At 42.2% G+C, this 12,166-nt stretch overlaps 1 protein-coding gene across 1 annotated transcript in view; it reads left to right on the top strand.

Moving 5' to 3' along the window:
* The first annotated feature begins 4,361 nt into the window (after positions 1-4,361).
* The window catches only part of pou6f2 (POU class 6 homeobox 2), a 103,425-nt gene continuing 95,620 nt past the window's right edge, over positions 4,362-12,166 (top strand). Inside the window, exons 1-2 of the mRNA XM_080793356.1 lie at positions 4,362-4,444; positions 8,182-8,371. Coding sequence (XP_080649482.1) covers positions 8,200-8,371 — 172 coding nt within the window. The 5' untranslated portion in view covers positions 4,362-4,444; positions 8,182-8,199. The remainder of the gene's footprint in view (positions 4,445-8,181; positions 8,372-12,166) is intronic.

Consider the following 12,166-nt stretch of genomic DNA (forward strand, 5'->3'; position numbering starts at 1 on the left):
GTTGTACTAAACTCAAGTACAGTACTTGAGTAAATGTACTTTGTCCCTTTCCAACACTGCTTAATGCCAGTGTTACCGTGGTGTGACACATACCTGTACCTGTAGGAACAGATGATTAGCTCGGTCTTCTGTGATCGGCTGCTTGTCTGACTCTGTTAAAGGTAAAAAGCAGCATTTCAGAGAAGAAATAAGAGGAAAAAATAATAAAAACAACCGTTGTTGCCCTCTTAGGAGGAGTCAGATTAGCACACCTCTGAAGTCTTTGATGCTTCAGAATGTCAGCCCCGTGAATCAATCTATACCAAAGCATGCACGCACACACGTGCGCAAACACAGTCACGCGCGTGCGCCGCGCACACAGGCCAGACCAATCAGAGGCTTCTATTTGCCATGTGGACCTGCTGTGCTCCGTGGTTTACAAGCTTCAAAGAGCTGCTTTTAATACACTGCTTTGATAGTCCTCAGCCTCCCCTGAACCACCAGACATCCACTGGGGAGTGTTTGGGCCTTTTGTGTCGGTTGAGACTCGTAACACTTTATCACATTAACAGGTCATATAGGCTAAAAGAAAAGCATACTTTTTTTACTGGCTCGACCACTTTTTTTGTTTCTGATGTCGTTGATATACAAATAAATTCGACTTAGATTCTGAAACAAATTAGCTGCAGTCTATAGTTACTTAAATAATGCAAGTCACTACACTGCTGTGAGCAATTATTTGTCTCCTCACAATTTTAACGGTGTAAACTATGGACATTTTTCTCCTCCAGTATTGTTATTGTTATTTTGTGTTATGTTAGCATAGTTTCTGGGGTAAAATGCTCCAGGAACATGTCTCTGCTTGCACCTTAGAGTATATATTAATTAATTATAATATAATTAATATATAATAATACAATATAATATAATACATTTATATAATATTAATATATACTCTAAGTCTAAGGCTTGCACCTGTATGAGGATGTGACAAATATAACAAAGGTGATAGGGCATGCACATCCACTCTAGCCCAGGTGCTGGACAAATGGCAGTACAGAAAGAAAGAAATACTGGTAACTCCACTGGTTTATTAATTCAACGTTTCGATCACTGGGACCTTCTTCAGGAATGAATTTCTCATGTGACAAATATACCCTTCTATACTGGATGATTTGTTTTGACATCCTAATGTTGATAGCCTCCCTGTTAGTCCTATACTGTACTGTACATGCTCTCTGGGTCATTCTGTCCGATGATGACAACATGGAACAGTATGTTTCATAACCCTAAGGGGGAGACAAATCATCATCTTCCATACCACATTAGATTTGTGGTGTTGGAACATCAGGCCTATGGGCTAACACAGTAGGAACGATGTAGAAGCTATTGACGCAGATAATATATTGGTGCACCTGTATAAGAGATACAACATAAAATAAGATTATCCCTTTGGTTAAAATGTATAGTTTTTCAGATGGGGGGCAGCAAACGTCAAACCTCAATCTAGAACCACATGAGGATGGAAGGTGTTATAGATTTCCAATTAGTAAGGATGGTACATCAAATTATGGGGTGGAGCGAAGACTATAGCGTTTGACAGATGTTTTGAAGGCTTATATTCGGTGGGGAGTACCCACCGAATATAAGAGATGGTTGTATGGATTGGGATTAATTATCATATTGAAAATATGTGAGAATGTTGGTTCCAGATATCTGTCAAAGATTGACAGGACCAGAACATAATGTCCCACAGTTGCGGGGCTGTGGCACTGGCTAGTACATCTTGTGCACTTGTGTCTATGTTTAGATACATTTTAGCCAATTTACAGTTTGAGTGTTTCAGATGAAAAACCTTGAACTGAATAAGACCATGTCTAGAAAAATAGGTACACTCAATCAATACTATGGTTCCAGATGGAATCTGGAATCTCCAGTCTATACCTATGTCCTGTCCTGCTCCCATGCCGACTTTGCATCTGCCCAAGATAGAGGGTTCTGGTTTTGAATGGAATTATAACTGTAACTTTCCTGACCTCTTCTACCCTGGATTTAAACCTGGTTTCCTGATGTTGAATTTGTTTTACCATTGAGCTAATGCTTGCTCAGAGGATGAATTGAATCTTGAACATCAGGTCAAAATTCGTTTCAGATCCTGTGTCTAGGTGAGACATGACCTTTGACGTGATCTAAATGTGGTCTCAATAGAAGACCAGGGAGACAAAATACAATCACCCCAATTGTAAGTTATATTGTTGCACACTTACTATGCAAACGTGCAGTGATTTTTGATCATACGACAAAATATATATGGACAGTTGTACAGGTAGGCTACTCACAATTACCATGTTTTGGGGGCTGCTTGAAAAATCATGGCTCATTTTGAAACCTGGTGCTGATCACTGATCAGCACATGTCACAGCACAGCAGCCACTTGATGCTCTCGCTCTGTGTGTTGTGTGTGTGTGTGTGTGTGTGTGTGTGTGTGTGTGTGTGTGTGTGTGTGTTGGGAGAGACGAGCTGCGCTCTGAATCTGATCATGTTCAAGACGGATATCTCGTGTTGTCATTATAGCGAAGTAAAGACGGTTGTATCCACACTCAAAATGCACACCTTCCCGGTCGGCCAACCCGGTAGCAACCCTCACCAACCCCTGATGAACTTAACCATTATTTCACTGATAGGGAGTAATACATTTTATCTGTGTTGGACATTTGTTTTGGTTTCAGTGGTTGAGCTGCTAACAAACGTCCTCCTGCTGCTTAACGACCACAAATACAGTGTCTGTGACTAGGTAGGTGTAGCTTTGTATCTGGGCAGCATAACATTGTGACAGAGAAGAAACGTCTGTATCACCCCGCCCCCCCTGCGCTGTGTGCCCGCCTCTGCGTCATCAGTGCCCATACCCGAGGCGGGGTTGGCGAAAGGGCCTTTCTGTGTGGAGTTTGCATGTTCTCCCGTGTCCCCTAGGCCTAGGGTATAGGTAGGTACCCTCACAAAAACATGCAGTAATCGTGGTCTCTAAACTACCTCCTCCTGGCCAGAATAACGTGTTCCTTCCTCGGGCTACGTCTGGCTTGCGAAATTCCCCCCTGTCAGGCGAAAAGATGCAGCTTGGACTCCTCATGCATAGAATGAAGCATGAGGTCAGTCTGCTGCCCCCCCCCAGGTTGGCAGAGGAAGTGTAGCGCCCAGGATTACATTAGATAATTGACTCTTAAGTGAAAAAAATGCAAAGTTTTCAAAGAAATAGTTAGTTTAGATCCATACAGATTTGCTACAGTTGCCACCGCCAAATTATACACTGTTCAAATTTAGGACACTGTTTCATTGTCTCGATAGTGAAACACAAAGAAAGACAAAGACAAAAAAAGGACAATTGTAAATGAAAACCCAGCATATACTGTAACTATAGTGTTGTATACTGTATGTTTTTATATAATTGCTTATGTTTGCATTGAGTTATCTGACAACTAAGCAATAGTTAAAGTTTTAGGAAAATATTGAAAGTCGGAATTATCAGCCTGACATAACTCATCTGGCTTTTTTTTGGATAGATTATATTTCCGACACAATTATTTCCCTTTAGAGTGTACCCGTCTTGTGGTGTCTGTGTATTCTTAATATAAATTTAATATCCTGCTGTCGGCACAATAAGTCCCCAATGACTATGCTGCTAATCATTCTGAGTATGGTTAAGCAACATCATGAAAATGATTATAATTATTGATTTTTCCACCCCCTCCCCCCATTGACCGGAGAAGCCTTGAGTGTCAAAACGGAGCATGTGGTCAGAGTGATTGAAACTCCTTGCCTGGGGCACACTCCAGGGATAGTGGTGGTAAGCACATTAGCTATTAGCATGGATATCTGATGAGCACTTTTGAGTCTCTGCTTACCACTTATGATTCTCTCTGCACTGATGGTAGGTGGGGGGGACGGGGACGGTGGCTGTCCCTGATCCTGCACTGTGTGTGGCCAGGGTAAAGCCAGATTTATACTTGGTTGTCCGTTGGTGTTGCATGCCACAAAAAGAAGATATATAAGCTCACAACGGGTCACAACGCGGGTTTGTGATGCGTTTTGAGCTTGTAGATCTGCTGTTTACTGAGCCCAGCACTGGCACAGAACTAAGTAATGAGGCTTGAGGGAACAAGGATGGAATGGTATATGGGCCCTAGCCCTATTCATTTCGTTTCTCTACCTCCTAACATCCTGCGTGTGTACACAGTACACACACACACCTCACACACACACACACACACACACACACACACACACACACACACACATTCACAGGTTGTGTGATTAAGTCTTTCTCTCTATTCTTTCTTTTTTTTTAGGATGGGAGAGAGATGGGAAATGGCAGGCGAGAGAGATGGAGGAGAACATGCAGTGAAGTGCCTCAGGCCAGATCCAAACCTGTCCAGCTGCATGTGATGATGTGTGATTGACTTTAACAAAGGTAGACCTAATCTGTTACACATCCCTTATTTAGCACTTAGAATACAACTAACAATTTATTGCTGGTATAATCCAACATATTATTATTTGACTCAAAAAAATATAGATGAAGTTAAAGAGACCATTAATTACTATACATTACTCATTATAAACCATTTGGTTAAATGGGTTAATCATGTTACACTGGTGTAGTAGTTCTATGCAATCATCAAATTAATTATGCACTTGAACCGTAGTATGCTGATTCGTTATTCTTGGTAACGTACGTTAAATAGAGTTGTGATTTTTTATAATAATCAATCCTGGTCTCTAAACTGCCTCCCCCCCTGGCCAGCCTGATGGAGGGGAAAGGAACTGGTTGAAATAATGTGTTCCTTCCACGCGCTACGTCCAACCAGGGAAACTCCCCCTTGTCAGGTGTAAAGGAGCAACTTGGACACTCATGCATGAAGGAAGCATGAGTTCAAGTCCGTTGCTCTCCCCAGGTTGGTGGAGGGTGTGTAGAGCCCAGGATCACATTAGATAATTGACACAGGGGTGAAAAATGGGTTACAAAATCGTGGGCTAAAAATAATAATAATAATAATAATATATATATATATATATATATATATATATATATATATATATATATATATATATATATATATATATAGTATATATATATATAGATGAGGTTAAATAGACCATTAATTACTATACATTACTAATTATATTCCATTTGGTTAAATGGGTTAATCATGTTACACTAGTGTAGTAGTTCTATGCAATCATCAAATGAATTATGCACTTAAACCGTAGTATGCTGACTGATTCGTTATTCTTTGTAACATACGGTAAATACAGTTGTGCTTTTTTACAATAATCAAACCAACCGCTGTAACTACCTTCCTTTCTCAAACGTGAAATCATTAACACACAGTCTCGACTGCACACACACACACACACACCCACACACACACACACACACACACACACACACACACACACACGTTACTACAGCCAAACAACTAGCTCGTTGTTTTGAAATGAGGTAATTAACGGCGTTAGAAAATGGGGGAGAAGATATGTTACGTATCCTATCCTCCCTGCCTCTGAGGCCAGGGAAGATTAGAGCTCTGATCTCATTCCCAGCACTTGTTTGGAGTCTGTCAGGAAGAGAAATGCCAGCATTAGAGCACTGCCGCCACACTCCTGATATGATGAAATAAGGAGAAAAGAGGAAAAGGAAAAAGGTTGAAGGATGGACAGAAAATACCCCCCCCCCCCCCCGCTAACGTGTCAGTGCAGGCTTCTTTATTCCAATTTTTATTGAAGCTGTTGGGGCAAATATTCCCATCTTTTCCCGTATTTTTCCCTCAACCACCCACCCGCCATACAAAAGCCACCGTTCTCATTTTGTTTTTTCCACAGGTCTCGCAAACTCATGCCCCAGTGAAAATTACATTGTGAAACGGTAGAAAATCTCAGAGCTGCCCCTGCTCTCTTTCTCTCTCTCTCTCTATCTCTCTCTCTCTCTCTCTCTCTCTCTCTCTCTCTCTCTCTCTCTCTCTCTCTCTCTCTCTCTCTCTCTCTCTCTTGGCTGTCCCTCTGAGCTTTCAAACAGCCAACAGACTGTGAAGAATAAATAATAAAAAACTATTGATTATTTTGATGACTGCAAGATTCAATTAGGTATTAATTTTGCCCTCCAGTGGACCTATCAAGCGGCTCAAAGGGAAGGCGGTAGTAGATGGGAATGGAGTGGGGGGTGCGGGGGGTGCGAGGGGTGCAGTGGGGGGGTGGACCCAAATGCATGCAGAGTATGGCCCTCCCGTCTCAGACAGAGGGGAAAATGTGTTTACCTCGCCGGGCAGAGAGGGGTGCATTGATGCGCAGTGTCCCATTTTCCCATTTTTTCTTTTAAGTGCTCCACAAATGAAGCCCTTGATGACTAGCAACATTGTTACCGGGCATATACACGTATATATACATTGACCTGTCCGGGGTCGCGTTCTTATTTTTATTCCGATGACAGCTTAAACTATTCCTATTGATTAACATTTTCATAGATTATCATGTGTCATATCAAAGAGGCCCCCGCTTCCCCCGACGAACGCATTAAAAAGGCCCCTCCGGGCAAGCAACCCCATCGACCACCCTGATAGGGGGGTGGAGGTGGGAGGGGGGTTGGGGTGCGCGGGAGGGAGAGGGGGGGTACCCCTCACGCTCCATCCGTTGTCCTACATGCCGGGGTCACCTGTCCTTCCACTCAGATGTTATTTAGGCTGAAACCAGGTTCATAAATAAGGAAGCATAAAGAGAGAGTTTTTTTTGTTTTTTGCCCTCCTCCTTAAACCATCCTGCTGCTCTTTGTCTGTATATGCCTGAAAGCCTGGGGGGGCGAACACTGTCTGAGGAACTCTCCTCCGCTCAGAAGACACAAGGGAGGGAGAGAGAGAGAGAGAGAGAGAGAGAGAGAGAGAGGAGGATAGAGGGAGGTAAAGAGAGAAGAGGAGGTGACGTCTCCAGTGCTTGTCTTTGGAGGGGACTTTCTGGTTAGAATCTCCAGTAAGCAGTTCAGATACATGAAGGTCTAGGTGACTACTATCTACTACTCACTCTGTAATAGCAAGTATGAACCAGCTGCTCCCTGCACTGTGGTGGGCATGCTTTAGCTGGTGACCGATTTCTTTTTGGACATTCTGAAATTCCTCTTTCTTTCTGTTATTCTCTGGAGCTCTGTTTAGGTAAGGCTACTACTCTGTATTATGTGGAATTAGTTTTTCGACAAATTGTTGTCTTTAACTTAAGGTTCATAAAGAAATCTGTTTCAAAATGTCTGTATAATTATATTGCCTGGTGTTGAAGCTTCCTTGTTTTTGGTATATTGATGTGGCATAATTGTATTTGTCTAATTCAGTTCATTTTATTTGATCTTTTATTTTTGAAAGAGTGTTATTTAAAGAGTTCTTATCTAATCCCAAACGGCATGTTTTCTAAAGGGGTTTCTGTTAAATTGTTAAATGTCACTACAAAATGTATTATCTTCCTTTTGCATCATCAATGTTGACTGAAGTGGATTTTGTAGCTCAGCTATGGTGAACAAACCTCTAGCTTCAACTGTAAATAGAGGCCTTCAGCTCCTGTTGCCTCAATCTGCATTGCACATTTAGTGAAAATTAATGTCCCATTATTCAATGCAAAGTTATCCAATTAGCATGCACATTGTTAGTCTTCTGTCTACTTTTCTTACTCTCCCTCGGTGAGGTTGTATATCCTGGTGTGTCCCCCGCCCCCAGCCCATATAGTGTCAGTGCACTGTTTACTGAAGATGTGACACACACGTGTCATGTCATAATGAGCCCTTGGAGAGACATCTACCTGTATCACCTTTAAGGCTGTCGGGGTATAATGGCAAAGCCATGCGATCTGTAACAGCTCTTCAGCAGCAGGCAGCAGCTACAGTAGCATCAGCACCAGCAGCCCCAGATAAAAAAGCCGGAGAGGGAGGGAGAGAGGGAGAGAAGAGGGGGGAGGCAGAGAGTGATGAGTGAGCGATAGAGGGGAGAGAAGAAGCTAGGGGTAGAGAGAGTGAGAGTGAGTGAAAAGGGAAGGGAGACAGAAGCAGCCAGTGAGAGTGATACGGTGAGAGGTGCAGCGTCTCTAACCAGGGTGTTTCTTTCCCCCCCCCCCATCCCTCTTTTTTTTATACCCCCCTCCCGCACCAACCACCTGGGCTCTCTCTCCCTCCGGCAGCTCCCTCCCCGGGATCCGATGATTACAGGGCAGCTGAGCAAGCCGCTGCTCTCCCTGCGCAGCGAGATGAGCGCGGCAGAACTCCGGGCGGACGACAAAGCGGCCAGCCCAGACAGCGATCTCAACGATGAGCCCCTGCTCCTGTCCTCCGAGGCCACGGACAGAGAGGGCACTCCCAGCAAGCTGTACGGTAAGTGGGACAAGACTCACACAACACGCATGGCATAAGCATCTCCAGTTCCCTCCCCGCGGTTCATTGGGCTGTATAGGGATGTTGAGGCAAGTTGCCTGTTGGGACAGGTGTCCGTGTCGGCGTCAGAGCGTCAACTAAGTTGAAGCGCACTATAGGCAAGTGTGTGTGTGTGTGTGTGTGTGTGTGTGTGTGTGTGTGTGTGTGTGTGTGTGTGGCTTGGAGGGGGGTATTTCACATTGTCCTCGGGCGAGAATATATTATTTTGTGCACCTGAGATGGGATGTTATCCTTGAAAAAGTCAAAGTACTTGCTTTTTTGGTTGTGGTTACTTTTATTAGTTTTTTTAATGAATTGGTGTGTGTGTGGTGCCATGTTCATCTGGTTAAATATGCTGTAGATTCAGTGAGCATTTGAAATTAACCGGTAATTAACTCAAAATCTTGTGTGTGAAAAGTGAAAACATGTGAACATTTACTGCATATGAGCAGAATATTCTGCATATAGATGTGTCAGATAAGAGAGTAACTGTCAGATTCATTAGGCTGTTTGTATTGCATCAACTTTGCTTGATGCAATAATTAGATGAAACAAAATCAAAATTTTACCTGCCCTATTTTTGTCTGTTTTATTTAAGAGATGGCTGGTTGCATTGTTGATATCTATTCACAATGCATTTGTATTTCTTGGAGATGGAACACATATTTATTCGTAATTTGTATTTTCATTTGGACGGTAACATTAAAAGGAACGACTTACCCTTCCTGCAAATTATAGCAATATCTTACCCATCTCTCAGAAAGTGTGGAAAGAAATTAAATATTATAACTTAATATATTATATTTCACACAAATACTAGATGATCATTTAACTGTGTGAGTGTACACAGTATTTGCCTGTGCTGCAGTCCGTATACAGCAGATAATTGTCCTAACTCCTAATTAATTCACTGTTCAAACTCAATTTGAAATGTGTGTAAATGAACAAATGTTTGATCCCACTAATTGAATCATGGACCTAGTAATGAATCAAATAGGGTAATACTAATGAGTTGGATCATCAAATCATCTTTTTTATGTCATCTTAGGCATTCATGTCATTTCTTTATTGTTTCGATTAGGTTAGGAAGCACTTGATGTGCAGTCTTTCAAACACGTTGTAGCTTTTCATTGTATGGGTGAAATCCAATATTCTATATTTCTGACATTTATATTTGTAGAATGCTTGTTAAATAGGAGAGCCTATTAAATGAAATCCAGTAATTTACATTACGTGTACGTGAAAGACATTTATTTACACCCAGGTTAAACTCCCTGCCATCCCTAGTAGCTCTAATTTTCTATTTATTATTATAACATTATAATGATCATTCTATTCTTTTGTGGTTGCATTTGGCCAACAGTGACTTCTTGACAAGCGCACGCCGCACATGATAGTATCATGATAGCCTTTGATGCTGTGATGAATATGGAGCTTGTTTGTGAACTTCTTTTTCGCCTTTGTTTTCTTTATTTGTTTATTCAACGTGCGTGGGTGAATGTGTGTGTGTGTGTGTGTGTGTGTGTGTGTGTGTGTGTGTGTGTGTGTGCGGCTGTGCGCGCGTGTGTGTGTGTGCGTGTGCAGCATTGCGTGCATGCCTCCGGTACTTTTCACATGTTTTGGTGCATACAGTCAATGTTGTGTTCATCATCAATTTATGATGCCACTTCTCACTGATAGAAATGTGGATATATATCTTTTGCTACTGTACATTCTGATTTAAATAGTACAAGTGTGTGTGTGTGTGTGTGTGTGTGTGTGTGTGTGTGTGTGTGTGTGTGTGTGTGTGTGTGTGTGTGTGTGTGTGTGTGTGTGTGTGTGCGTGCGTGCGTGCGTGCGTGCGTGCGTGCGTGCGTGCGTCCACATCTGTATGTGGATGGGACTGGGAAGTATGTTTAAGAGAACACCTATACAGTATAGATCTGAAGCCTAATTTATGCTCCATTGCACGGCAGTGTCATGCACCGAAAATAGCGTACAGTATTCTTCTGGCTATTTTGGGGATATTTTCGATCAAGCCTAATCAACAGCCCAGCTGTTTAAATTGGTACATCTGCTGTATCCCGAGGCTACGATCCAGAGTCTAAACAAGGACAGTGAAACGTAACATTTCTCTCACAAAGCGTATAGGAATTTTCCCTAATAAGCCTCAAGTCTCGCTTACTTCTTCCCATCTATGTCCATCAATCTATCTCTGACTCTCCATCAATCCCTCGTCCTCGCTTTCTAGTACTTACGTCAGTTCAGTTGTCTGACACTTAAGCTTTATTTTATTTTATTTTATTTTAATTATTTGTTTTGCTTCTTCATTTATCTTCCAAATTGTCCGTTGTGCACCAGCCAGAGGAGGTATTTATATATTTGGCAACGATGTGTCCTCATAATGTGGATTGTTGGGAAATGCTCTTAAGTTTTGTGTCTGGTGAAGCTGTGTGGATGGCATCACGCTGGCCGCTGGCCATGCCCCTGGGCAGTGCCCTCTGTGGACTCACCAGACTGCTAGGCCTTCAGTTAACACAGGCTGGACCTTGAAATGTACTGCTCACATAACCTGTGTCTGCAGGAAAACACAGAGGCCAACGGGAGATTTGTCACAGTTCTGCTTCAATATACACAGAGAGAAAGAGAGAGAGAGAGAGAGAGATGCTCACCTTTCTCAACACATTTCCTCACATGGCGCCCCGGATGAATTGAAGGGTCGAGATGATGTTACATGATATGGAATTTTAAAGATCCATTGTGGGATTGCCTGCTGTGTAACCGCAGCACCAGCGCTGTTAAGAGCACCTTAGGTCTGCTTGGAGGGTGTTAACGCTTGAAGGTTTCTTTGGAACTGATGGATGATAGCTAGACCGCTGCGTCTTTAAAAAACCCTTACAGTATAAATGTTTAGACTCAGAGTGCAATTACTATGAGCAGTTAGTGTGTGTGGAGGAGGTGGAGAGGGACGAGGAGGTGGTGGAGAGCAAGGACACATGACGCAGTTCATGTGTGTGGTGCGCGCACCCGGACTTGGACTAGGACTAACCCCCAAATGGTAAATGGTACATTTATATAGTACCTTTATCCAAGGCGCTTGTTGTGATTTTTGTGGTGACCATCTATAAGGCCTCTAGAAGTCTCCTTCTAAACCTTGGGGTGGTGGGTGAGGATCTGTCGAGTCACAGGCGTGGAGAACATAATGCCAAGACAGCGAAGTATAACACTTCTGAAGTTTATTACACACACAGAGAAATATATGCAGAGTAAGAACAGTGGATCTATGACGTCCCTAGCAGATTATGGAATCAAAGATAAGAAACAGAATGAGCAGGAACAAGCATGCATCTCATATCGTATTTCACATACAGTCAGTCTCTCCTATACAGTAGTGGACAATCATCATGTAATGTTTATCAATAATTCAATATGCTTATGCAGATAAATGTTTTGTTTTGTCACTGAGTCAGGCAGCTGAGGCCATATTTCATAACAGCGCTTTACATAGATTGTGCGATTTTAATTTCAAGAATCGAAATCGAAATGAAAACGGCAACAATGACTATGTATCGTATCGTTTCGTTTTGCATTGCAAATAATCGGTATCGAATCGTTTTGATATGCAATTAATCGATTGTATCAATACTACATATTTGTGCGTGGTATTTAGCATTTTTTACAAGAAAAAAGAAAAAATAGGGGTTTAATTACTTAGTTTAAAATAATGTCAATGTATTTTAAATAGTTACTGTATCTATTTCAAATCATTGAATCGGA

The sequence above is a fragment of the Protomyctophum bolini genome (genome assembly GCF_963924005.1).
Source record: "Protomyctophum bolini genome assembly, chromosome: 21".
NCBI lineage: Eukaryota > Metazoa > Chordata > Actinopteri > Myctophiformes > Myctophidae > Protomyctophum > Protomyctophum bolini.